Here is a 27922-nt window from a genome sequence, read left to right as displayed (position 1 = left end):
AAATACTTTGCTTACAGAATGTTGTGTAACATTACAAAAAATTTATATTTATGTACATACATACAGTTACAGTATATGGGTGGCGGAATGGGCTTAGATACAGAATCCACTTCACACAGGGGAGATACCGATTGTGACACAGCCAGCATCTGTGATGTACCCTGTCATTGATATGTCATTGAGGCCCCTGTCATTGATATGTCGCTACTCCTGTGAAGCCCAGACACAGGTTGAGCTTCAAAGGAAACCATAATAAGAGCTACATACTAAAAACACTGAAGTGAATGAAAGGTGAAGTCCCTTATGAGCACTAAAAAAGTGAATGTTTTAAAAATAAAGTTTTTAAAAACAATAAAAAGTAAACAAACATAAACATTTGAAAAACTCTCATTTTCCCCAAGTCTTCATGCAGCCCATGAAGTAGATAAAGTTATAGGTCTCGTAAAATAGCAACACAAGCCAAAGTTTTTAAGCAAAATTCAGAATTAGACATTATACAATAAACTATACTTTTGTAGTAGCTGTACTTACGTGCAGAATAGCTTTTTCATGCCATTTGTACAACATGATAAAGACCAAAAGAAATAAATCCAAAACACAATGTAGCAGTTACAATTTTTTTACCATTTTGCTATACGGTGTATGGCAGTGTCAGTAAGGGACCACTAAGGGGCCTGTGACCTGTGGTGGGCCATGTTGAGCAACCAGACTCTATGCCTTTTCTGCCCATGACATCTGCCTTGTATATATGACAGAAGTCAGGTGTATTTGTATTTTGTCTCTCGTGCTCAACCATACTAAGTGTTGGCTGTTTTATACAGCCGACTCTTACCAGTAACTGCTGTGATTGGAGCTAGCTCTGATCGCAGACGTTTAACCCCGTAGATGCCTTGATGAACAGCAATAATGGCACTAATTGTTTAGATAAGGGGATCTAGGTCATACAACTGACCCAATTTGGACATTCGCCTTGGATGTATGGATTTATAGTTATACCCCTGGCTCATGGTGTAACCAAATTATCTAATTTTTCAAGAAAGTAGAACCCCAGTAAAAAAAATATTCAAACTCTGTGTGGTAAAATATTTAATGTGCCTTGCAATCCACCCCTTTTTGGATTTTATTGTTAGATAATATACCAATAAAAATAAATATAGGTATTATATAAACTCATATTGTGATTTTCATTTATATAGGGAACGCCTGGACCAAAAGGAAATCCAGGGCATGCTGGAGAAGAAGGAGCAGAAGTGAGTCTTCAATTTCCTTTTTATGTTTTTCAATGGTACACAAAAAGATTTTTATGATACCACTGAACAACAAATACTGTATATAAACATTTTGTTTCTTCCAAAAGTACATTTTTTTATTTTCAAAATTAGCAAAAAATGTGTGGTATTTTTATGTAACTTTTGCTATTTTATTCTTTTGGATAAATAATTGATATAATCATTAAATGATAAATTGATATGGATGAATATGAAGGAATATATATAGATGAATATCCCATATAATTTAAACTTTGAGCTTAGTTAAAAATGATGAATTCCATTACATCATTAAACCTTACATTATGCTACTCATTGCACAGATTAGGAGTATGTCTACAATATAAACTACTGATCCCACCAGTCATGAAGAGACAGATTTCTTCAGATCATATTCATATTCTGCCATAATGTCACACTGGTGGGTCTGGCTTTTTTGTTATTTTTTTTAGGTTTACTGCATCTTTGGAAGTCTTCACTTCCAAAGAGGTCGTCAAATACTCTTCAAAAAAAGCCTTAAAAGGGTTATTCCCATCTCCAAGATTCTATCCCAATATGTAGTAGGTGTAATAATAATATTAGCAAATACCTCCAAGTAGAACTGTAGTATAAATGTCCTGATATAGCCATGTCTCTAACTTCATGTGCAGGCCAATGCAGGTTAAGTATCCATGGTTACAACCACAAGGAGCTACCTGTCAGTTTACGAGTGGACGTCACCATGAATACCTAACCTGCAATGCTCTGCACATGAGGTAAGAGACATGGCTATTTCAGGAGAACTATACTACATTTCTACTTGGAGGTATTTGCTAATATTATTATTATTATTATTAAACCTACTACATATTGGGATAGGATCTTGGAATGAAGGCCACGTCTCACTAAGCAACATCGCTAGTAACATCGCTGCTGAGGCACGACTTTTGTGACGTAGCATCGATGTTGCTAGCGATGTTGCTGTGTGTGACATCCAGCAACAACCTGGCCCTTGCTGTGAGGTCGTTGGTTGTTGCTGGATGTCCTGGACCATTTTTTAGTTGTTGCTCTCCCGCTGAGAAGCACAGATCTCTGTGTGTGACAACGAGAGAGCAACAACTGAATGTGCAGTGAGCAGGGAGCCGGCTTCTGCGGAGGCTGGTAACCAATGTAAATATCGGGTAACCAAGAAGCCCTTTCCTTGGTTACAAAATATTTACCTTTGTTACCAGCGTCCTCCGCTCTCACGCTGTCAGTGCCGGCTCCCTGCACACATAGCCAGACTACACATAGGGTAATTAACCCGATGTGTACTCTGGCTAGGAGTGCAGGGAGCCAGCGCTAAGCAGTGTGCGCTGGTAACCAAGGTAAATATCGACTTGGTTACCCGATATTTACCTTAGTTACCAAGCGCAGCATCGCTTCCACGCGTCGCTGCTGGCTGGGGGCTGGTCACTAGTTGCTGGTGAGATCTGCCTGTGTGACAGCTCACCAGCAACCAGTGTAGCGACGCTCCAGTGATCCCTGCCAGGTTAGGTTGCTGGTGGGATCGCTGGAGCGTCGCTTAAAGTCCAGTCACACTAAGCAACTTACCAGCGATCCCAACAACGATAGGGATCGCTGGTAAGTTGCTAGGAGGTTGCTGGTGAGATGTCACACTGCGACGCTCCAGCGATCCCACCAGCAACCTGACCTGGTAGGGATCGCTGGAGCGTGGCTACACGAGTTGCTGGGAGCTCACCAGCAACCAGTGACCAGCCCCCAGCGCCACGTGGAAGATGCTGCGCTTGGTAACTAAGGTAAATATCGGGTAACCAACCCGATATTTACCTTGGTTACCAGCGCACGGAGCTACACGTGCAGAGAGCAGGGAGCAGCGCACACTGAGCGTTGGCTCCCTGCTCTCCTAGTTACAGCACACATCGGGTTAATTACCCGATGTGTCCTGCAGCTACATGTACACAGAGCAGGAGCCGGCACTGACAGTGAGAGCGGCAGAGGCTGGTAACAAAGGTAAATATCGGGTAACCAAGGACAGGGCTTCTTGGTTACCCGATGTTTACTGTGGTTACCAGCCTCCGCAGAAGCCGGCTCCTGCTGCCTGCACATTTAGCTGTTGCTCTGTCGCTGTCACACACAGCGATCTGTGCTTCACAGCGGGACAGCAACAACTAAAAAATGGCCCAGGACATTCAACAACCAACGACCTCACAGCAGGGGCCAGGTTGTTGCTGGATGTCACACACAGCGACATCACTAGCAACATCACTGCTACGTCACAAAAGTTGTTCGTTAGCAGCGATGTTGCTAGCGATGTTGCTTAGTGTGACGGGGCCTTTAGTGTGACGGTATCTTTAGGAATACCCCTTTAATTAAGGAGATCTATTGTATTAGTTAGACTGGAGATGTCTAACTCACTAGACAATAGAAGACCTAAAAGTCTATGAAATAAATAGAAACCACAGTGATTTCAATGAAAGTCATGTAATGCTTCACCTTGGAGCAGAATAGGGAAATTAAAAATAAATAAAAAAAGAAAAAAACACAAACTCAATTCCTATTATTTAAAAATAAATAACTTCCATTTCTAATTTTAATTTGTTTTTCATTAAGAAAAAAGTTCCAATAGCACAATAATTAATAGCCTGAGTATGTTGAAACATGCATAAATTCATTTTAAATATCTGAATTTTAATTCAGCTGATAAAAGTAAATTGGTTTATGTAGAGTATGTTATTTGTCTGATTTTAAGTATACTTAGACTGTCATTTTTTTAAGGGGGATCGAGGACTGCCTGGTCTAATGGGGGAGAGTGGTGACAAAGGATGTGCAGGAGTTAAAGGCCCTAAGGTATTACTGTGACCTAAATATATAGTTTAAATTCATTATTGGATTTTTTAAGGTAAAATATTAATGTTTAAAAAAATGTGATAGGGAAGTCCACATTTTCTTTTTGGCTGTTGAGTTTTTTTCATGGTTATACACAATACATAGATCAGATTTGCAACATTCGCTATAAACGGTCATAATGCTAAGCACAAGGGACCCCAATGCGACTAATTAGGGTGGTTTCACACATCTGCAATTTCGCCAGATTGCTGACCTGGCACACTCCAGTACAGTGCAATACTGTACAATGGCATCGCAGCAAGCTCCGGTCACATGACAGCATGTGACCGGAGCTTGTCGCAATGCCATTGTACTGTATTGCACTGTACTGGAGTGTGCTGGATCCGGCAATCCGGAGAAATGCCGGATGTGTGAAAGCACCCTTAAAGGTTAAGTAAAACAAAAAGAAAGAAGAGCGCTCCTGTGTCCATTTGTAGCATTAATTGTGAGATGCAGTGGTAGTTTCAATCCCCTCTTCCCATTGTGCTGGCAGGCACAACTCTGGAGTATAGCGTAATCGTTGGTTATTTTACCTCCGTCCCCTTGCAAGGTCAGTCCAGTGGAGCGAGGTCCCTTGGGATCAATCACATTTGCCGCCTCTCTCCACTGAGAAGCACAGCGTAAAGACCTCAAACAAGTCTGCAGACTCCGGATCGCACTGCCATACCATCCACCCACTCCCTTTTCCCGGAAGCTGAATAAATAGGTAATCCAAAATGAAAAAAGGGCGCTGTTCTGGGCACTGCAGTAATCCAACACCTAGTGTCGGACTAGTGCATCGCCCAGAACAGTTCCCTTTTTCAATTTGGATTACACAATTAAAGGTTAAGAGTGCATGAACACACCAAAAGGGCATATGTATTTAGCGGTCAGTGGCGGCCATGTTTGACATGGCAAAATATGTTAGTCTGCTATTGTTATTCATTCATTTTTCAGACCCTCTGATTTTCAGATTTTTCTCTTATGGGAGTGTCTGTCTCAGTAATATAGGCTGGATATTATGTCTGCATATATTCAGGGTGCTGAATAACTTATATATCAACATAGCTCTAGTATTGTACTTATTTCTGTTTGGAGAGGTCAATAACCTTCAAGGCACAGGCAAGTCACATATAAGAGGCTACAGACTAGACCTTGTCCCAACCATCAGTCTACAAGTAGTGTGCAAACCATAGCCCACTCAAGAAAGTAGCAGAGAAAAGTAGTTTTATTAAGAATACACTAGACTAGGAAGACCCCGTATAGGTCTGGATTTTTCTAAAAATCTTTTAAATAGTGAGCCTTCAGTTCTCTAAAAAAAAACAACGCACCAGGTAATATTCATTTTCGATGTTTTATTACAATTTTATGAGGCACCAGAGAATGATTAAGTTATACACAATGAGACACTAGTACTGGTACTACAATATACACATCATTATTTATCAGATATTAATATTGAGTGTTTTCTCTTCTTCTTCGCCAGGGGGCAAGAGGCTTTCCAGGAAGTCAGGTCTGTATTTCTGCATCTCTATGTTTGTTTGTGTGGTATTCAGAAAAGATTATTTGCATTTTTACCATTTTCTCCTGGTTGAAGAGATAATGTGTTCACCTCCTTACTATTCTCATAAAATCACTAAAAGCAAATGTGATACTGCCAAATCAGTCCACCAATGTATCCTAATGGCGAGTTTATCTTGAGAAACCAGAGTAATTTTAAGAGGGGGGAAAAACTGATGAATCTGAGAATGTTTTCTCATTTTTGAATACAGATAGTCTAATTATATTTTATATTGGGTTTTTAAATAATTTTGTCCTCTCCTGAATGGATTCCTCATGAGAAGCATGTTACTGGAAAATATCTGAATGTGTCACCACTATCTACACGAGTAATAATACCCCAGAGATAGTTTGTCATAATGTGAATGTAGGAAAGTGATGAACAGAGGCTCCTATGCTGTCCCTTATGTTAGGGGTCCCTTGGCTATCCCTATCCTCAGGGTTACCCCTAATGGTTGACATGACTGAGTCCCATGTTTGGCTAAGCCTGTGAGTAGAACTTTTGTGATTACCCCCTCCCACCAGGGTAGAAAGGGGCAGGTTAAATGGAAACACAGATGAAGACAGACAGAGTAAAATCAAAACGCTGACACACTGCAAACACAGAAACTAATAATGAGAGATTCAGGAGAAAATCAAGAGCAAGAAGGTTACAAGAAGAAGACAACAAGGGTTGACTCCACAACAGCACACATCCTCAAATACTGCAATCACTAGTTAATCTGGTTTACAACACCTCCCCAGACCAGTTAAGATCAACTATAGCTGGCTCTAATGGAAGCATCCAGCAAGCAAATAGAGGAGGGAAGCTGATTTGATTATCTCCCCCACAACATGTGATCAAAGATAACTCACAAGCAGTCCAGCAGAGATTTAAATCTTGCTAGCCTGCCTATGAACTACCAATCTATTGGTTGACTCCCAAGTCAGCCTGCTCTGATTACAGACCTCAGAAAGGTTATCAGATGGAGTATCAGAATCAGTAGTCTGAACAGATCCCAATGCTGCCAAGATAGTAGGCGATGTTTGTAAAAATCTCGGTGTAACATAGTTGTTACATTCATTTTGATCAAATTTTGAATCTGTCTTGTGAGTATTACATAGGGTGCATGTCATTTTCATTTTTCTACAGTATTAGACCATCAAGACACATCAGGAAGGCCATCTTATTTTTCTGAGATATTACAAAGCATGATGAAGGCATGTGTCGCGGGCGGAGGAGGGGACGCCGCGCTCTCCCTACTGCTCGGGTCCGGCTGGCACTGCGGCCTGCTGCCGCTGCTCGGTGGCTCGAGCGATGGGCCGGATCCCAGGGACTCGAGCGGCGCTCCTCGCCCGTGAGTGAAAAGGGGATCGGGTGTTGGGATAGTTTATTGTCTGTGACGCCACCCACGGTTGTGGTGATTTGTTGACACCACCGCTGCACTGTATGGGAATCCCGGGAGTGGTGGTATGGAGCAGCCAGATGTTAATCCTCCCCTCCGTGGGTAGGGGGTTGGTGATCCCGGGGCCCAGTGATGGGGTTGGGACGGTGGACAGGAGGGTATGGGGCCTGTGGAGGTGCAGGGGCGCAGGGGCAGCGCTGTGCCGCACGGCACGGTGGTACTCACTCAGCCCAATGAAGCACACAGAGTCTCTGCTAAAACAAACGGCTGGATGGACGTGTCCCACAGGCGGCTGCAGTGATTTTCCCCTGACCCCAGGTTGTTAGTGTAAGTCCTTTCCTTCGCCTCCGTGCACACTCTCCCTGCTCTCCGGTTTCCAGCTGGCTCCCCGATTCAGTACCGGGGGGCCACCGCCCAACCCCGGCTACCTGCGGTTCCACCAACTGGCTCCCCGGCTCCCTGCAGACGGCCACTACCGTCTGCCTGACTTTCTGCACAGGGGCCCTAGGCTCCAACCTAGGCCCCAATCTGCATCTGCCTCTCTGCAGACGTCCTTTCTCCTTCACTCCTGAACTTCTCTCTGGGCTTGTTTCCTGCCTCAGGCCAGCTCACTCCAGGGTGGGCATCTCCATCTCCTGACTCCGCCCACCTGGTGTGTCAGTCTGAGCCCGAGGCAGAAAGCAGGTCACTTTGGGGATGTCTGCTGTGAACTGCTGGGGGTGGGGGTGTGTGTGTGTGTTGTTACCTGTGTCCCCTGGCTTGTCCAGGGCGACACACATGTATGTGTGACACCCTGGCTGGGCCAGGTAGTCACAAACAGGCCCCTGCACGACACCTTTCCCCACATAAGGTAACACCAGACAACCATAAAAACCTAGTCACTTCCCCCCTTAGGGCCAGACAGACACACCAGTGGGTGTGACCAGGCGGTTGGTGCACGCCCACCCAGGGGTTTACACAGCCCGGGGCGGGAAAACAGTCAGAACAGTCTCTTGTTGAAGTTCAAGTTGGAGAGGAGTGTGGGGTGGAGCTGTGTGCAGCTCCAGCAGAGGCGAATACCCCAAATTGAACGGCGCCAGAGTAGGCGCCCTAGTGCCACTGGCTAGGAGGCAGACAGTGGTCTCCATCTGCAGGAGCCGGGAAGACGGCATGGTGGAACCGAGGTGGACTGGGACAGGGTTGTAGCCCGCCAGTACCGACCCGGGCAACCGACTCGGAAACCGGAGCACACAGTGGGGTACTCAGACCCTGAAGCCAGGTCCAGAAACTACTGAACTTGGTTAATTAACTGATTGAGGCCAGGACTAGAGGTCCTGTCCCACCCAAAATCCCTAATAGAAGACAACAGCCGATTCAGGATAGAAAGTCACCGCCAAGGCTCAGAGATCCCACGGGCCAGCGTCTGCGGGCAAGGGCTCCTTAGGCCACATCCAGCTGGGAGTGGACTCCTGAATTTTCAGGCACAGGCAGTCCACCATTCTAAAAAGGTGGAGGAGAAAGACAGAGACCACCAGCCAGGTGGGGGACCAGAACGCAGCCGGCTGCAGGCACTGACCACCATCACCTTGGTTTACCAGAGACTCGTGTGTTTCCTTCATAGTGAGTACACCAGCACCCTGCGGTCGCCCATCTCCCTGCACCAACACCCACCGGGTCCTGGGGCCACCATCCTTGCCCACAGAGGGGTTAACAACTTGCTGCACAACATCTCCCCCGGGTGCCCCATCACAGCAGCGGTGGTGTCCAACCTCACCACACACCGTGGGTGGCGTCTTGAACTCTAATACGGCTCAGCCCATACATATACATTCAACCCCCTCACCTTTTCATTTAGAGTGTCCGCAGGACCCCCGGGTCCAGAGACCCTCGAACCACCACTCCCTGAAGGCCCGGACCCGAGCAGCAGCGGCGGCTGCTGGCCACGGGGGCGGCACATATGATGCAGAGTGGCATTTTTCCATTGCTGTACCTTATCTTCCCTGCATGTAAGAAATACTGAAATATAAAAATATAAAAAGTATACCCATCAGAAATGTATTTTCTCTCCTTCCTTTTTTATGCAGAATGAAGATGGAGAATCTGGCCTTGATGGACTCAATGGAGAAAAGGTATGCGGTATATTAAACAGAACGTGTACCCCCAATCAACCGTAACGTTAAAGACCCTGCATAATATTGTCTATTATGTAACCAAAGAAGCTCTGACCCATGAATGCTTAGACTCCAGAAAGCAGTTGAAGGCATCATATAGTATCTGGCACCAGGACACTGGCAGCAGATTATTATGTCATTTCAAGCACATTGTACAGATGTTCAATCAGATAAGGATCTAGGCCATATTGATATTATGTTGAGAAAGAAGGTTTCTTTCAAATACCTTGTGTTGGCAATACTGCCTGTGAGCGACGCTATTGCAGACCGCTCATCCTCATTGCCTGATCCCAGGGATCCGGTGATGTCACATCATTCTTGTTCACCTGAAATCACCACAGCCAGCCCCAGTCTCCGTAATTCACTGGGCTGTGGGTGGAGTTTCACCACTCGTCACAGCCCAGCATGTCTCCTGCTTTCGGCGCTCTGCTGTGAAGGAGGAGGGTCCAGGGAGATTTTGGGCTGTGGCACTGGGCTGTGATGAGCGGGGAAACTGCTCCCACAGCCTAGTCAATCAGGAAGATTGCAGCCCGCCTTTATTGACGAGACATCCCCGTATCCCAGAGGTCATGGAGCCCAGCGGTCACACGAAGGGGGTGAGTGGAAGCACGAATGGAGCTCACAGGCACTATTGGCAACACAAGATTATTTGAGAGAAATATTTTTTCTCAAACTAATATCGATGTGGCCAATAATGAATATGGGAAGAACCACCCGTTTAACTCACAATCCTCAAACGATTCCTAAATATTTTTGGTAGGGTCAGGTAACATTTATGTCGAAATATGCCACTGCCATTGCAAAGTACCATTATCATTAAGATGCAGCAGGGTGTTGTGAGAAGTGTTACTTTTTTTAGTAATTTACCTATTGCATGTTCACAAAACCGGAGTATCATTTTGAAAGCAGTCCGTGGGATAAACTAACTTTAAATGTAGGGCACTCAAACCAATGGTATTCAATTGCTTAGATATCAGTTTTTTTTTACACGGATGAAAGCCGCTTATAAGTCTCAATTTCAATGTTTCTTTCATCTTACTTTTTCAGGGAAAGGATGGACCACCAGGAATAAAAGGAGAGAAGGGTGAAAAAGGAGAACCAGTAAGATGCTTGTTTGCTACAGTAAACCATACTGAAGATGGGCTATAATTAGGGATGTAAATTCTTGGATACCCAAAAAAATATATGATTGATACACAATTGTAATTACAAATGTAGCAAATTAAACTGTACACGCGCGGCATGCTACTGCGATAGTGTATTCTATCTATGCCATTTGTGTCAGTGCCAATGCCACGCTCGGTGCTTGACTCCCTATTATTTGATCTAGAGACATGTATCATTTGTAGTATTGAGGAAGATTTTTTTTGTGGCTTTCCAAATGGTGCAACAAAATATTAGTCATATGGTCTCAGACTGGGTGATAAATGCCCAAGCAGCATAGTCATGTGAGACTTTAGTTTTATCGGTCCACCTGAGAAAATGATGCTGAGGGCTAAACTCCATCTATACAAAATATATTTATGTGTGTACCCCTACTTACATTTTTAATTATCCTTATAAGTAAAAAACATAATTAATAAGGTGTAATATATTATTTATTAATTAGCTCATAAGAAATAATTAGACCCTAGAATGAATGACCAGGGCAGAAAATTATATAATTGTGATGAACTTTCCTAACAGGGCAAATCTGGAATAAGGGGAACTAAAGGATTTAAAGGATTTAAAGGCCAGAAGGGTGATATAGTAAGTCTACATATTTTTTTTGCTTATCCATATAGTTGGCATTGTTTATATAACTTTACATTCTAATATAATCATATATTAAGTTTGATTATTTATAATAAAATGTTATCATTGAGTATGCCCCCCTATGCCCCCCAATTTCACATAATATAACTTTAATACAACTATGTTTAGATTCAATTATTCCACATAAAATGTATTTATGCATATGTACAGTACAGACCAAAAGTTTGGACACAGCTTCTCATTCAAAGACTTTTTTTTATTTTCATAACTTTAAAAATTGTAGATTCACATTGAAGACATCAAAACTGAATGAAAACATGTAGAATGAAATACCTAAAAAAAGTGTGAAACAACTGAAAATATGTCTTACATTCTAGGTTTTTCAAAGTAGCCACCTTTTGCTTTGCTTACTGCGTTGCATACTCTTGGCATTCTCTTGATGAACTTCAGAGGTAGTCACCGGAAATGGTCTTCCAACAGTCTTGAAGGAGTTCCCAGAAATGCTTAGCAATTGTTGGCCCTTTTGCCTTCACTCTGCATTCCAGCTCACCCCAAACCATCTTGATTGGGTTCAGGTCTGGTGACTGTGGAGGCCAGGTCATCTGGCGTAGCACCCCATCACCCTCCTTCTTAGTCAAATAGCCCTTACACAGCTTGGAGGTGTGTTTGGGGTTATTGTCCTGTTGAAAAATAAATGATGGTCCAACTAAACGCAAACTGGCTAGAATAGCATGCCGCTGCAAGATGCTGTGGTAGCCATGCTGGTTCAGTATGCCTTCAATTTTGAATAAATCCCCAACAGTGTCACCAGAAAAGCACCCCCACACCATCACACTTCCTCCTTCATGCTTCACGGTGGGAACCAGGCATGCAGAGTCCATCCGTTCACCTTTTCTACAAAGACACGGTGGTTGGATGCAAAGATCTCAAATTTGGACTCATCAGACCAAAGCACAGATTTCCATAGGTCTAATGTCCATTCCTTGTGTTCTTTAGCCCAAACAAATCTCTTCTGCTTGTTGCCTCTCCTTAGCAGTGGTTTCCTAGCAGCTATTTTACCATGAAGGCCTGCTGCACAACGTCTCCTCTTAATAGTTGTTCTAGAGATGAGACAGTGTGTCTAAACTTTTGGTCTGTACTGTATATATATATATATATATATATATATATATATATATATGTATGCAGTATCGGACTGGACTGCAGTGTCAAGGACCAACCAGCCAACCAGTACCATTGAGTCTGCGTCCCACTTTCTATGTACATGCAAATATGCAAATATTACGGTGCTGTCATTTACAATTTTTCCTATGGGTAGTTTTGGTAGTTTGTTCACTAAATGATGAGATGCTGCCTTTGTCTGTACATAGTGAATCAAGTGTATTGTGCCAACTACTGCTCATAGAGGGTGATGGGGTGGCATACCGGGGATTCCTCTGTTCCCCCATGGGCCAGTCCCAGCTTGTATATATGTGTGTGTGTGTATAATCACTACTAACTAGATGTACTTATATATGATCTTGCTAGTACACACGGTTAATATCAAGTACTAATATATTGCATAGTGATGCATATATTTGACTTAAAGAGTAACCGCAATTTTAATTTCATAAATCAATATTACACATTATAATAAGCAACTTTGGAATATATCATATAGGAGAAATCTAATTCTTTCTTATCCAGGACTGATTTAATAATTGTTCATTCTCAGTTCATGGGTAAAAATTGTAAATCTGTGTTCAATGAAGACAAATCTTACCATTACTGAATAGGAAAAGAAAAATTGTTTAAAAGAACTGAAATCCTCAGTGGTTGATAACTTAATAGCAAGCTTTGGAGACTACTCAGGTCTCTTCTACAGGCTTAATACCAGAAGAGACCTGAGTAGTCTCGAAATCTTGCTATTATTACCATCTTTTCAGTTAGCCATTAAAAGGTATCAACCACTGAGGACTTCAGTTCTTTTAAACAATTTTTTATCTCTACTGGCTAACACGGTACAAAGATCTATTTTACCTGTATCTGAATAGGAGAAGGCAGTTGGTGCTTTTAAAATTCAATGGAGAGGAAGGAGACATGCACAGAAATTCTGCCATAAGTTCTCCTGAAACAACTTTTACCGTTCTCTATAGTTCTTTATCCGCACCAACAGCCATCTCCTATCTCAGTAATGGGAAAGTATTCACTGAAGAAAGATTTGAACTCAGGATTTGGAATTTTGAGAACAATTGATCAGTTCAGAATGAGAAAGAAGCATATTTCTTTTTCAGATATTATATATTGCAGTTTCTTATTTTCATGTGTACTATTAAATTATTAAAAACAATTAAAATGATGTTTACTTCTAAATGATACACAGGGTTTCATTAATGTATGTCGTCTGCTTTATGATCTTTTATTTTATTTTCAGGGAAATCCGGGAACTGAAAACATTATTCCTGGATCACGAGGTCTTAAAGGAGATTTAGGGAATGAGGTAATGATCCATTTTATTATCGGCACATTTGTTGTTCTATTCAAGCTATCAGCATAGTTCAGTTCTAAAGAATGTAGATAACATTAAGAATGAGGAGAAAAATAAGATTTACACCTTCTAACAGTCTCTTAAATCTTCTGACTTATCTGTAGGATAGTATGAGTGGGAGTATTTAGAAAGAATTAGAAAGCAGATTTATTAAAATTATAAGCCCTTTTGACACTTGAAAAATATAAATAAAGCAATTAAAATGAGTACAGAGATGACAGATTAAAGGGAACAAAAGCTACTTTGAATTAAAGGAAAACCAATGCTATTTGCCTTCACATTAACAACACTGTGCACATTATCTTTAATTACTTCTGAACTACCAGTAGACTTCAATGTCTCAGCCTCATGCATATCACTTTATAAAGATATTCTGAAATATCACTGCAGACTTCCCACACAGAAGGCAGAGGTGGTTTATTACTACCTCTGTCTTCCTGATTGCTAAATCCACAGTGTATACAGCCGGTAATATAAGTATTGAACACACCACCAATTTTCTAAGTAAATATATTTTTAAAGGTGCTACTGACATGAATATATCACTAGATGTCAGTAACAACCCATTCAATCCACACAGGCAAAGAAATCAAACCATAGATGTCCATACATTAAGTTATGTGTAATAATGAGAAACGACACAGGGAAAAAAGTGTTGAACACGAATATTGAAATCTGTTTAATACTTCATACAAAAGTCTTTATTGGTGAGGACAGCTTCAAGATGCCTTCTGAAACTAGTCACATGCATTGCTCAGGTGTCATTTTCTTCTACACAAATACAAGGTTCCGTGGGCTCTTTGTATGAACTCTGATCTTCAGTGCCTTCCATTAATTTTCGATTGGATTCAGGTCAGATGATTGGCTTGACCACTCTAGTGGCTTTATTTTCTTTCTCTGAAACCAATTAAGACTGTCCTTGGCTGTGTGCTTGGAATCATTTTCTTGTGGAAATATCCACCCTTATTTCATCTTCATTATCCTGGTAGATGTCAGCAGATTTTTATTAGGAATGTCTTGGTACATTTATCCATTCATCCTTCCTTCAATTATATGACGTTGTGCCAGTGCTGTATGTGGAAAAGCAGCCCCATACCATGATGTTCCCACTTCTAAAATTCACTTTTGGTGATTTGGGTGTGATATGCAGCACCTTTTGGCCTCCAAACATGGTGTATATTATGACATCCAAACAGCACAATTTTTGTCACACTTGACCAGACTATATTCTCCCAGTATTTAACAGGCTTTTCTAAATTAAAGCAAACACACTTGAATTTGCTTTTTGTTTAGCAATGGAGTCTTGCATGTTGAGCATGCATACAGGCCATGGAGATAGAGTGCATTACTTATTATTTTCTTTGAACCATTATACCAGGTCTTTCTGCAGCTCTCCACAGGTGGTTCATGGCTCTTGGACAACTCTTCTGATAATTCTTTTCACTCATCTGTCTGAAATTTTGTGGTGAGCACCTGGTCGTGACCGGTTTATAGGGAAATTATGTTCTTTCCACTTCAGGATTATGGCCCCAACAGTGCTGACTGGGACCTTCAGTAGCTTAGAATTCTTCTATAATCATCAGTATGTTTTGCAACCATGTGGTTGCAAGGGTCTTGAAACAGCTCACTTGTTTTACCTATCATGTTATGTTTTTTGTATGGCACATTGGTAATGAAACACCTTTTCTTTGTCGCTCCATTGGGAGACCCAGACAATTGGGTGTATAGCTATTGCCTCTGGAGGCCACACAAAGTATTACACTTAAAAGTGTAAGGCCCCTCCCCTTCTGGCTATACACCCCCAGTGGGATCACTGGCTCACCAGTTTTGTGCTTTGTGCGAAGGAGGCAACACATCCACGCATAGCTCCACTTTTTAGTCAGCAGCAGCTGCTGACTATGTCGGATGGAAGAAAAGAGGACACATATAGTGTCCCCAGCATGCTCCCTTCTCACCCCACTGTATGTCGGAGGTGTTTGTAAGGTTGAGGTACCCATTGCGGGTACGGCGGCAGGAGCCCACATGCTGATTCCTTCCCCATCCCTTTTTACAGGGCTCTGGGTGAAGTGGGATTTACCGGTCTCCAGGCACTGAGACCGTGCTCCATCTACAGCCCCTGGAGAAGATGCTGGATGGAGCGGAGTACATCAGGGACATGGCCCTGCTTCCTCAAGGTACTCTGTGTCCCCGTGCATTTGGCGCTCACACCGCAGCATGCTGGGTGTTGTAGTGCGCCGGGGGACATCAGCGCTGCGGCGCCTGTGCCATAGCCTCATTCAGCTTAGCTGAAGCAGGCACACTTATGGGACTCGGCCGCGCCGGCCGCTGGGACTGCGGCACGGCTGGCACTTGTAGTGCGCCGGGGACTTCAGCGCGGCCTGCGCTTTTACGGCGGCCGCGCTGATAACTACAGTCCCCGGCTTTTGCGGCCTGCTTCCGTTCGTTCCCGCCCCCAGACCTGCCAGTCAGGAGAGGGGCGGGACGCTGCCCACGTCTAGGACTCGGGCGCGCCGGCCGCTGGAACAGCGGCGCGGCTGGCACTTGTAGTGCGCCGGGGACTTCAGCGCGGCCCGCGCTTTTACGGCGGCCGCGCTGATAACTCGAGTCCCCGGCTTTTGCGGCCTGCTTTAGTTCGTTCCCGCCCCCAGACCTGCCAGTCAGGAGAGGGGCGGGACGCTGGCCACTTCTAGGGCGGTCGCGCCGGCCGCTGGGACTGCGGCGCGGCTGGCACTTGTGGTGCGCCGGGGACTTCAGCGCGGCCCGCGCTTTTACGGCGGCCGCGCTGTTAACTCGAGTCCCCGGCTTCTGGGCCTAGTCTCCCTTCGTTACCGCCCACAGCCCTGACAGTCAGGGTAGGGGCGTGACGCTGCATAGAGCAGAGCTGAGAGCTGGAGTATGTTTTGCATACTCCACCCCTCTCACTGTGTGCACTGTGAATCCGGATTCCCGCACTTTCTCAGGCACGCCCACGGCTTCCTTCTCTACAAGGACACCGGCAGCCATTAGTGTCAGTTTCTGTACGATACAGAGACAAGTGTGGAAGACCCTGGCATTCTGATAGTCACACAATCGCTGTAACAGGCGTTAAGCAGCACCTGTGGTGCTAACCCCACTAGTGCAGAAGTGCACTTATAGATATGCTTGTACTATATACATTGCACTGTTTGGTCGCACGTTGTATATACCCTCCTAGATTATGCGGAGGAGTTATCAGCATATTCTCTGTGTAAAACAAAGGTGCAGAACCACATGTTTTTCTATACAGCTGGTACAGCATGTACGGCTATACGGCCGGCAGGTACATAGACTCCCATTGTATGCACTAATGGCCAGGGGATGAGGACGGTGTCTGCAGTATTTACTGACAGTTTTTCTGAGACTATGGCTATGATACTAGAAGCCTAGCAGTCCGGACATGTCTCTCACAATATGGGCACTGTTGAATCATTGATCCATGGCCCCCCTCAGTGTGAATAACTAACAGCTCCGGGAATGTCACACGCATCCCAGAGTCACGGCTCTGCACGGACGTCAGTCCCAGACAGCCTAAGTGGGCTCGCTATGAGCGGCCTCGGTTTCATCAGGGTCCTAACAGAAGGACTCGCTGTGTAATGAGGCGGAAGTAGCGGCTCAGGATTCTGATCCTGAGACCGCTCTCAATCTGGATACACCTGATTGTGACGCCATAGTAAATAATCTTATAGCGTCCATCTATAGAATGTGGGTTATTTCTCACAACTCCTCCAGTGGAGGAGTCAGCTTCACGTATTTTTCTGGACCACTCTGCCTTCAGAGAGGCAGTCCAGGAACACCACGCTTATCCAGATATGCGCTTCTCCAAACGGCTTAGGATACACGCTATCCCTGTCCCCTGACTTGGTCAAGGACTGGACCCAATGTCCCGAGCGGCATCCTCCAATCTCCAGGCTTGTAGCTAGATCCATAGTTGCAGTGGGAGATGGAACTGCAAACTCAAAGATGCCACTGACAGACAGATGGATCTCTGGTCGAAAGCCATCTATGAGGCTGTCGGCGCACCGTTGGCTCCGGCATTCTCTCCCTTGGGGCACTCCAAGCTATTTCAGCTTGTCTTACACAGATTGACACGGTTACACGTACATCTGTGCCGCAGGTGGCATCCTTAACCTCTCAAATGTCTGCATTTGTTTCTTACGCGATTCAGGTTGTCCTGGACTCTGCGAACCGTGCGGCGGTAGCCTCCGCTACTCCGTGTTTTTAAGCAGAGCCTGGTCTGCTCGTTAAGTGAATGGAAGGCAGATTCTGCTTCCAAAAAAGGTTGCCTAACCAGTTGCCTTTTTCTGCTGACCGACTGTTTGGTGAGCGTTGGATGTAACCATCAAACAGTCCAGGGGTAAGGATTCATCCTTTCCTCAGCCCGGACACAACAAACCCCAACAGAGCAAGAGGCAGTCGGGGTTTTCGGCCTTTTCGAGGCTCGGGCAGGTCCCATTTTTCCTCGTCCAAGGTGGACTCAAAAGGATCAGAGGAGCTAAGATTCTTAGCGGGCTCAGTCTCGCCCAAAAAAGCGACAGTCGGAAAACCCGCTTCCAAGGCGGCTTCCTCATGACTTGCGGCCTCGGTCGGTAGCAGGCTCTCCCGCCTTGGCGATATTTAGCTGCCATAGGTCAATGACCATTGAGTGTGAGACATTCTGTCTCACGGGTACAGGATAGAGCTCACTTCTCGTCCTCCAACTCGATTCTTCAGAATTTCTCCACCTCCCGGCCGGGCCGCTGCTCTTCTGCAAACAGGGTGCACTCTATAGGCAGAAAGAGTGATGACCCCCGTTCCTCTTCAGGAACAAGGTCACGGTTTTTACCCCAAATTCTTTGCGGTACCTATAACAACGGGCCGTTCCGTCCCGTTCTGGATCTAAAAATGCTCAGCAAGCTCGTGGACACCAGGCGGTTCCGGATGGAATCCCTCCGCCATGTCATCGCCTCAAGGTCCCAAGGATATTTCCTAGCATCATTAGGCATCAAGGATGCTTATCCACACGTGCCGATTGATCCAGAGCACTAGCGTTTCTACGCTTCGTTATAGGAGACGAACACCCTCTGTTCGTAGCTCTACCTTCCGGCTAGCGACAGTCCAACTGGTCTTCGCCAAGGTCAGGGCAGCAGTAGTCACAGTCCTGCACTCTCAGGGTCACTCTGTGGTCCCGTATTTAGACGATCTACTTGTCAAGGCACTCTCTTAGGAAACATGCCAACACTGCCCGAACGTTGCGCTGGAGACTCTCTAGAGTTTTGGGTGGATCATCAACTTTTTAAAGTCAGATCCGACCCCGACCCTATCGATAACATATCTAGGCATAGAGTTTCTTACTCTCTCAGCGATAGTGAAGCTGCCGCTAGACAAACAGCATTCACTACGGGCTGCAAGCTCTTCTTTAAGAACCAGTCGCACACATTGACACGCCTCATGCACTTCCTACGTAAGATGGTAGCAATGGAGGCAGTTCCTTTCGCGCAGTTTTACTGCGTCCACTACAATGGGACATTCTCCGCCAATGGGACGAGGAGTCGACGTCCCTCAACAGAGTCGTCGTTCTTCTCAGGCGGCCAAGGAATCTCTACGGTGGTGGCTTCTTCTCACCTCTTGGTCAAAAAGAAGGTCCTTCCTATCCCCGTCCTGGGCGATAGTTACGACAGACGCGAGTCTATCAGGGTGGGGAGCAGTTTTTCTCCACTACAGCGCTCAGGGTACGTGGACTCAGCAAGAGTCCACTCTTCAGATCAATGTTCTTGAACACAGAGCAGTGTATCTTGCCCTACAATCCTTCCAACAGCGGCTAGAAAGCAAGCATATCCGACTTCAGTCGGACAGCTCCACAGCGGTGGCATACATCAACCACCAAGGAAGAACGCGCAACCGGCAAGCCTTCCAGGAAGTCCGGCAGGTTCTGATGTGGGTGGAAGACACGGCATCCACCATATCCACAATTCACATCCCAAGGGTGGAAACTAGGAAGCTGACTTCCTAAGTCGCTGAGGTGTGGCCGAAAGAGTATGGTCTCCTCACCCGGACGGGTTTCAGGAGATCTGGCGCCGCTGACAGAGGCCGGACGTCGATCTAATGGCGTCACGGCACAACAACAATGTGCCAGCTTCATGGCACGGTTTCACAATCATCGAGCTCTGGCGGCAAACGCCTTAGTTCAGCATTGGTCGCAGTTCCAGCTACCTTAGGTGCCACCTCTGGCATTGTTGCCCAGAGTACTGCGCTAGATCAAGACCGACTGCGGCCGCGCCATCCTCGTCGCTACAAATTGGCCGAGGATGTTGTGGTACTCGGTTCTGTGGTGCCTCACGGTAGGCTAACCGGGGGCACTACCAGACCAATCAGACTGGCTGTCTCAAGGGCCATTCTTCCATTTGGATTCTACGGCCCTCAACCGGATGGTGTGGCATTGAGTCCTGGAACCTAGTGTCGTCAGGATTACCTCAGGACGTGGTTGCCACCATGAGACAGGCTAGCATACCAACGTCCGCCAAGATTGACCACAGGACGTGGAAGATGTTCTTATCTCGGTGCTCGGCGCAGGGTGTTTCTCCCTGGCCGGTTGCATCGTCTATGTTTCCTTCCTTCCTGCAATCTAGGTAGGAAAATGGGTTGTCGCTCAGTTCCCTTTAGGGACAAGTCTCAGCGCTATCTGTATTTTTTCAGAAACGACGACTTCCTCAGGTACGCACGTTCCTACGGGGAGTTTGTCTTCTCAGCACTCCGTACAAGCGGCCGTTAGAGCCCTGAGATCTGAACAAGGTTCTAATTGCTCTCCAGATGCCGCCTTTCGAGCCTTTGAAGGATGTCTCCCTTCCCGTTTTTCACGGGAAGTGGCCTTCTAGTAACGGTCTCGTCTCTTAAGAGAGTTTCCGAGCTAGCAACGCTCTCATACAAACTCCCTTCCTGGTCCTTCACCAGGACAGGGTAGTTCTGCGTCCGGTTCCGGAATTTCTCCCTAAGGTGGTATCCCATTTTCATATCAATCAGGATATCACCTCACCTTCTTTGTGTCCTCGTCCAGTCCATCAATTTCAGAAAGATTTGCATCTGTTGGTTCTGGTGAGAGCACTCAGGTTCTACTTCCCGCATGGCGCTCCTGCGCCACCCGGATGCACTCTTTGTCCTTGTCGCTGGTCGGCGTAAACAGTCGCAAGCTTCCAGATCCACCCTTGCTCGGGGGCTCGAGGAACCAATTCTTGAAACCTACAGTTCTACTGGGCTTCTGGTTCTCTCAAGGCCGAAGGCCCATTCTACCAGAGCCGTGGGTGCATCCTGGGCATTACGGCACCAGGCTACGGCTCAGCAGGTGTGTCAGGCACCCACCTGGTCGAGTCTACTTACTTTTACCAAGCATTATCAGATGCATACCTACGCTTCGGCAGACGCCAGCCTAGGTAGATAAGTCATTCAGGCGGCGGTTGGCCACCTGTAGGAGAGGGCCGTTTGACGGCCCTATCATGAGGTATTCTTTTACCCACCCAGGGATTGCTTTTGGACATCCCAATTGTCTGGGTCTCCCAATGGAGCGACAAAGAAGAAGGGAATTTTGTTTACTTACCGTAAATTCCTTTTCTTCTAGCTCCAATTGGGAGACCCAGCACCCGCCCTGTTTTCTCGGGGTTTTTCTGTTTTTTCGGGTACACATGTTGTTCATGTGGTATGGTTCAGTTCTCCGATGTTTCCTCGGATTGAATTGGTCTTTAAACCAGTTATTGGCTTTCCTCCTTCTTGCTTTGGCACTAAAACTGGTGAGCCAGTGATCCCACTGGGGGTGTATAGCCAGAAGGGGAGGGGCCTTACACTTTTAAGTGTAATACTTTGTGTGGCCTCCAGAGGCAATAGCTATACACCCAATTGTCTGGGTCTCCCAATTGGAGCTAGAAGAAAAGGAATTTACGGTAAGTAAACAAAATTCCCTTCTTTATAGGCCTCCAGTTGAACCACCTGATTTTTTTCACTAAGTGGCAAGATTGTATTCCAGTTACTGATAGATTTCAGCTGTTGTCATGACTTCTCATGGCTTTTTTCACTTCTTTTTTTCATGTGTTCAATACTTTTCCCCTGTGTCATTTCTCACTATCATACATCACAAAATTTTTATGGTTTGACTTCTTTGCCTGTGTGTATTTGATGGATTGTTACCAACAACTGCTGAGAAATTTCTGTCAATATCACCTTTAGAAATATATTTACTTACAAAATTGGTAATGCATTCAATACTTATTTCACTCACTGTATACAGAACAGCAAGCTGTTACAGCAATAACGTGATTGCATGTGAGCCTACAGGCAGCAGGAACTGTTGGGTCCAAACAAATCCAGAATAAAGGCTACTTTAGACACTGCGATATCGGTCCTGATATCGCTAGCGTGGGTACCTGCCCCCATCTGTTGTGCGACACGGGCAAATCGCTGCCCGTGACGCACAACATCACGCAGACGCATCACACATACTTACCTGCCCGGCGACGTCGCTGTGACCGGGGAACCGCCTCCTTTCTAAGGGGGCGGTCCGTGCGGCGTCACAGCGACATCACTGAGCGGCCGACCAATAGCAGCGGAGGGGCGGAGATGAGCGGCCGGAACATCCCGCCCACCTCCTTCCTTCCTCATAGCGGCCGGGAGGCAGGTAAGGAGAGGTTCCTCGTTCCTGCGGCGTCACACATAGCGATGTGTGCTGCCGCAGGAGCGACGAACTACATTGTTACTGCTGCAGTAACGATAATCGAGAATGGACCCCCATGTCACCGATGAGCGATTTTGCACGTTTTTGCAACGATGCAAAATCGCTCATCGGTGTCACACGCAGCAACATTGCTAATGCGGCCGGATGTGCGTCACAAATTCCGTGACCCCCAACGACTCCGCATTAGCGATGTCGCAGCGTGTAAAGCCCCCTTTACTCTACAGTGGAGCCAGGAGACGGAGTTTGCCCAGTAACTAGGATTTGTGGTACAAACAAAAGTAAGAAAAACAGACATTTATTTCCTTTCGATTCCATCGATATTGCAAAATTTTTTTTATATATATATATATATATATATATATATTTATATATCTATATATCTATATATATATATATCTATATATATATATCTATATTTATATAATTGCCTTATTCTGTCGGTCTGTCTTGCTCCAAAATGACATCATTACAGTGACAACCATCGCATTGGCCGCTCGGCTCAGCCCGGCCACGCCCCCACACACTTTGCCCGCTTGGTCACGCCCCCTCACACACTTTGCCTGCTCTGCCACGCCTCCCTCGCACACTTTGGCCACTCGGCCACGACCCCCGCACACTTTGCCCGCTCGGCGATGCCACCCGCACACTTTGCCCTCTCGGCCACGCCCCCCGCACACTTTGCCCGCTCGACCATGCCCCCCGCACACATTAGGCACCTATACACCTCCCCCCAGGACTACTCCACCTATTAGACACCTCCCACCCAGGACTACTCCACCTATTCGACACCTCCTCCCCAGGACTACTCCTGCTATTAGACTCCTCCCCCCAGGACTACTCCTCCTATTAGACTCCTCCCCCCAGGACTACTCCTCCAACACACACTGCACAAAACATACCTCCCCCCAAAACACACACACACCCACACAAACCGCGCAACACACACAGCACCACACACACACAACGCTGCAGACACACAGCGCTCCACAAACAATGCAACACACAAACAACACCGCTCTCACACACCCCCACACCCAGACGACACCCAGAACATTTACAGCGCCCTACATAAACACTTGGTAACTACATACAACAACACCTATACAGTGCCTACAAGTAGTATTCAACCCCCTGCAGATTTAGCAGGTTTACACATTCGGAATTAACTTGGCATTGTGACATTTGGACTGTAGATCAGCCTGGAAATGTGAAATGCACTGCAGCAAAAAAGAATGTTATTTCTTTTTTTTTTTTTTTTTTTTAAATTGAGAAAAGTTTATTCAGAGGGTCATTTATTATTCAACCCCTCAAACCACCAGAATTCTGTTTGGTTCCCCTAAAGTATTAAGAAGTATTTCAGGCACAAAGAACAATGAGATTCACATGTTTGGATTAATTATCTCTTTTTCCAGCCTTTTCTGACTAATTAAGACCCTCCCCAAACTTGTGAACAGCACTCATACACGGTCAACATGGGAAAGACAAAGGAGCATTCCAAGGCCATCAGAGACAAGATCGTGGAGGGTCACAAGGCTGGCAAGGGGTACAAAACCCTTTCCAAGGAGTTGAGCCTACCTGTCTCCACTGTTGGGAGCATCATCCATAAGTGGAAGGCTTATGGAACTACTGTTAGCCTTCCACGGCCTGGACAGCCTTTGAAAGTTTCCTCCCGTGCCGAGGCCAGGCTTGTCCGAAGAGTCAAGGCTAACCCAAGGACAACAAGGAAGGAGCTCCGGGAAGATCTCATGGGAGTGGGGACATTGGTTTCAGTCAATACCATAAGTAACGTACTCCACCGCAATGGTCTCCGTTCCAGACGAGCCCGTAAGGTACCTTTACTTTCAAAGCGTCATGTCAAGGCTCGTCTACAGTTTGCTCATGATCACTTGGAGGACTCTGAGACAGACTGGTTCAAGGTTCTCTGGTCTGATGAGACCAAGATCGAGATCTTTGGTGCCAACCACACACGTGACGTTTGGAGACTGGATGGCACTGCATACGACCCCAAGAATACCATCCCTACAGTCAAGCATGGTGGTGGCAGCATCATGCTGTGGGGCTATTTCTCAGCCAAGGGGCCTGGCCATCTGGTCCGCATCCATGGGAAGATGGATAGCACGGCCTACCTGGAGATTTTGGCCAAGAACCTCCGCTCCTCCATCAAGGATCTTAAGATGGGTCATCATTTCATCTTCCAACAAGACAACGACCCAAAGCACACAGCCAAGAAAACCAAGGCCTGGTTCAAGAGGGAAAAAATCAAGGTGTTGCAGTGGCCTAGTCAGTCTCCTGACCTTAACCCAATTGAAAACTTGTGGAAGGAGCTCAAGATTAAAGTCCACATGAGACACCCAAAGAACCTAGATAACTTGGAGAAGATCTGCATGGAGGAGTGGGCCAATATAACTCCAGAGACCTGTGCCGGCCTGATCAGGTCTTATAAAAGACGATTATTAGCTGTAATTGCAAACAAGGGTTATTCCACAAAATATTAAACCTAGGGGTTGAATAATAATTGACCCACACTTTTATGTTGAAAATTTATTAAAATTTAACTGAGCAACATAACTTGTTGGTTTGTAAGATTTATGCATCTGTTAATAAATCCTGCTCTTGTTTGAAGTTTGCAGGCTCTAACTTATTTGCATCTTATCAAACCTGCTAAATCTGCAGGGGGTTGAATACTACTTGTAGGCACTGTATATATATATATTATATATATATATATATATAAAAAAAACAAAAATCATACATTAACTACACAATAAATTCTAGAATACCCGATACGTTAGAATTGGGCCACCATCTAGTATATATATATATATAAATACAAAAAATAAATTAAACCCCACACATCACAAAACAAATGAACAAATTATTTGTATACTTTATTACATTTTAAGGGGTTTACAATAACAGGGGAGGGGGTAATTGAAGTATTTAAAATGCATTCTTAAAAATGTTGTTGAAAGAACAAAGATGGGGAAGAGGAAGGGAAGAAAGGATAGGCCAAAAGTGGATGGGGGAAGGGGTATTGGAGAGGAGCTAGGAATGGAAGGAGTTTAGGGAATATAAAGGGGGAGGAGAAAGGGAAGGAGTAAGACACTGAGACAATTCGTTAAGTTTCAAAGTTAAGCAAGATTATAAACTCATATTCATTTTGCACAGTAAATAAACACATTCGGAAATAACATGTTACATTTATATTGTTTAGAGAATGTCAAGGAACTAAGTCAAAACAAGGTTTGGCATGTACATCTGGGACCAAAGAGACCATCTTATTTTATATCTTTGATAGTTTTTTTTCTTTTAACGCAATATTATTCTCATATAAATTATGAGCTGAAACCCTGCCCGTAACTTCTGAAATAGATGGTATTCTTTCTTCTCTCCAATGAACAAATTATTTGAATATCCAAAACCACATGTACACACAAAAAACTAAATTGTACCCATTTTATTTTCTTTACCTTTCAAACTGGGGCTTTTTCTTTACCTTTCAAACTGGTGCCGCTGTAGTCAGCTTATCCGCTGATGTGCTGGGATTAACATCCATGTATCACTTAGTTTACTGAGTGCAGCAGTTATTATAGAATAACAGTTTTCTCTATTGTGGATCTAGCAGAGCTCAGTTGTTGAGCTGTGTATAACCTGCCCACATCACTGCTTTCTGTGGATATTGTATAGTGACAGAGGACTTCTAGTCCATGCTGAGGGCCTGGTTGGACTAAAAGACACGTGGGCAGTTGTCTTGTAGTGATAAACTCCTGCTAATAAAACACTGATTATATTGAAACAGAAACATACAGACCGTAAAGGCCACGTCACACACAACGAGATCGCTTCAAGATTGTTGCTGAGTCACAGTTTCTGTGACGCAGCAACGATCTCGCCAGCGATCTCGTTATGTGTGACACCTACCAGCGATCAGGCCCCTGCTGTGAGATCGCTAGTCGTTGCCAAATGGTGCAGACCATTTTCTTCAAAGGTGATGTCCTGCTGGGCAGGACGCATCGCTGTGTTTGAACGCCTACCAACGACCTCCAAACACGGTCCCAACGCCCGCCGAGATCGTTATACAGGTCGCTGATCGTTACTGCGTCGTTGGTAAGGTCTGACTGTGTGACATCTCACCAGCGACCTCCCAGCGACTTACCAGTGATCCTTATCAGGTCGGGATCGCAGGTAAGTCGTTGTGTGTGACTGGGCCTTAAGTGACACTTCACTGTTATCAGCGGCTTTTTCACTATATCATGGGTCTCTCAGATAACAAGTAAAAACTTACCTACAGACAGATTCCCTTTAACTATTACTTGTGATATTACTATATTTATTACCTATAAAATAAGCAATTAATATTTAATTGTTTGCAATGAACGGCAATTGAATTCATTTAAACTGTGTTGGAATCATAATTTTTCCTATTTAATTTCGCCCATTAACTTGCATGTAATTTATCTGTAACCAATAAAAACTTAAAAACTAAGAACATACAGTGTAAAGTTATATTATATTTTCAACACCTTTCTAGGGTGAATCAGGAAAAGAAGGCGAACCTGGAGAACCTGGTGACAATGGACGTGATGTAAGAATGAAATAGTGTTAGGCCATGTGCCCATGGACAGAAGATCACGCAGATTTTTCTGCCGCAAAATCTGCAGTATCTCCCAGAAAAGCGCACCAAAACTTTGGTGCATTTTTTGTGCGTTTTTTTGTTCTTTTTTTGATGCGGATTTTAATGCGGAATTTGGTGAAGATTTTAACCATTGGATTTGGTGGGAAAATATGCACCAAAAATGCAGGAATACCACCCTGTGGGAACAGCCCTGCGGATTTGTTGCGGATTTTTGACCTCACATTCACTTGCATTGGCAAAATCCCAGGTAAATCTACAGGAATAATTGACATGCTGCAGATTTTTCTGCAGGGAAATCCGCACTACTTCCGTAGCGGGAAAAAACGCAGCATGGGCACAACACTTCCAAAATGCCATAGAAATGGCTGGGGACACACTGTACTGCGGATTTTCGAGAAATTTGCGGCAAATCCACAAAAAAAACGAGGCAAAGTCCGCGATAAATCCGCAGCGTGGGCACAGGGCCTTACTTCCTGAAATCATCAGATGTCATGAAACATTTTCCTAATATTTATCAGTGTGTTATTTCTGTAGTGTTTTTCTTATGATTAATGTAAATATTAATTATTTATAATGTGCTTATGTGATGCCCTGGCCTATCAGATCGTCACAGGGTATTGTGCAATCTGCCCTTCTGCACAGTATCCACTCCTCCTTGGTTATGGATCCTGGTCCTTTGGTGTTGCTAACAGCATAGCCAGTCAAAATCCTAGGAACACTTTGCACCGAACCCACCAGACACACTATTGGGGGGCTTGAAGGGAATAGGGCCGCCCACATGGGGATTGGTAGGGGAAAGTGAGAAAGTGACAGAGAAGTGAAACAGGAGTGAAAGGAGTAGGAGGTGGAAGGTGACTCTTTGAGAGAGAGGTCACCGGTCCGGAGCAGGGCTCCTGGAGTTTACTAGGTGGCAGATATTGGTCTGGGCCTTGTAGGAGCTGGAACCCCAGTCGCAGGGGATCGCGTCAAGGGGCATGGACTGCCGAGGAGGGCAGCCGGCGGCCTTGAGCCATCACCGGGCAGGGTCCAGGGCACGACGGGGTACGTGGACCCTGGGCCGGGAAGTAGCTTCATGCGTCCC

General features: G+C 45.3%; 1 protein-coding gene across 1 annotated transcript in view; it reads left to right on the top strand.

The window, feature by feature from the left end:
• LOC142243360 (collagen alpha-6(VI) chain-like) overlaps positions 1-27922 on the top strand; it is a 166189-nt gene that overhangs the window by 41912 nt on the left and 96355 nt on the right. The window contains exons 12-19 of the mRNA XM_075315212.1: positions 1197-1250; positions 4026-4097; positions 5602-5628; positions 9124-9168; positions 10258-10311; positions 10897-10959; positions 13379-13444; positions 26737-26790. Coding sequence (XP_075171327.1) covers positions 1197-1250; positions 4026-4097; positions 5602-5628; positions 9124-9168; positions 10258-10311; positions 10897-10959; positions 13379-13444; positions 26737-26790 — 435 coding nt within the window. The remainder of the gene's footprint in view (positions 1-1196; positions 1251-4025; positions 4098-5601; positions 5629-9123; positions 9169-10257; positions 10312-10896; positions 10960-13378; positions 13445-26736; positions 26791-27922) is intronic.

The sequence above is a fragment of the Anomaloglossus baeobatrachus genome, chromosome 6 (genome assembly GCF_048569485.1).
Source record: "Anomaloglossus baeobatrachus isolate aAnoBae1 chromosome 6, aAnoBae1.hap1, whole genome shotgun sequence".
NCBI classification, from domain to species: Eukaryota; Metazoa; Chordata; class Amphibia; order Anura; family Aromobatidae; genus Anomaloglossus; species Anomaloglossus baeobatrachus.
Note: the sequence above shows the minus strand (reverse complement) of the source record. Positions and strands in the feature narration are given on the sequence as shown.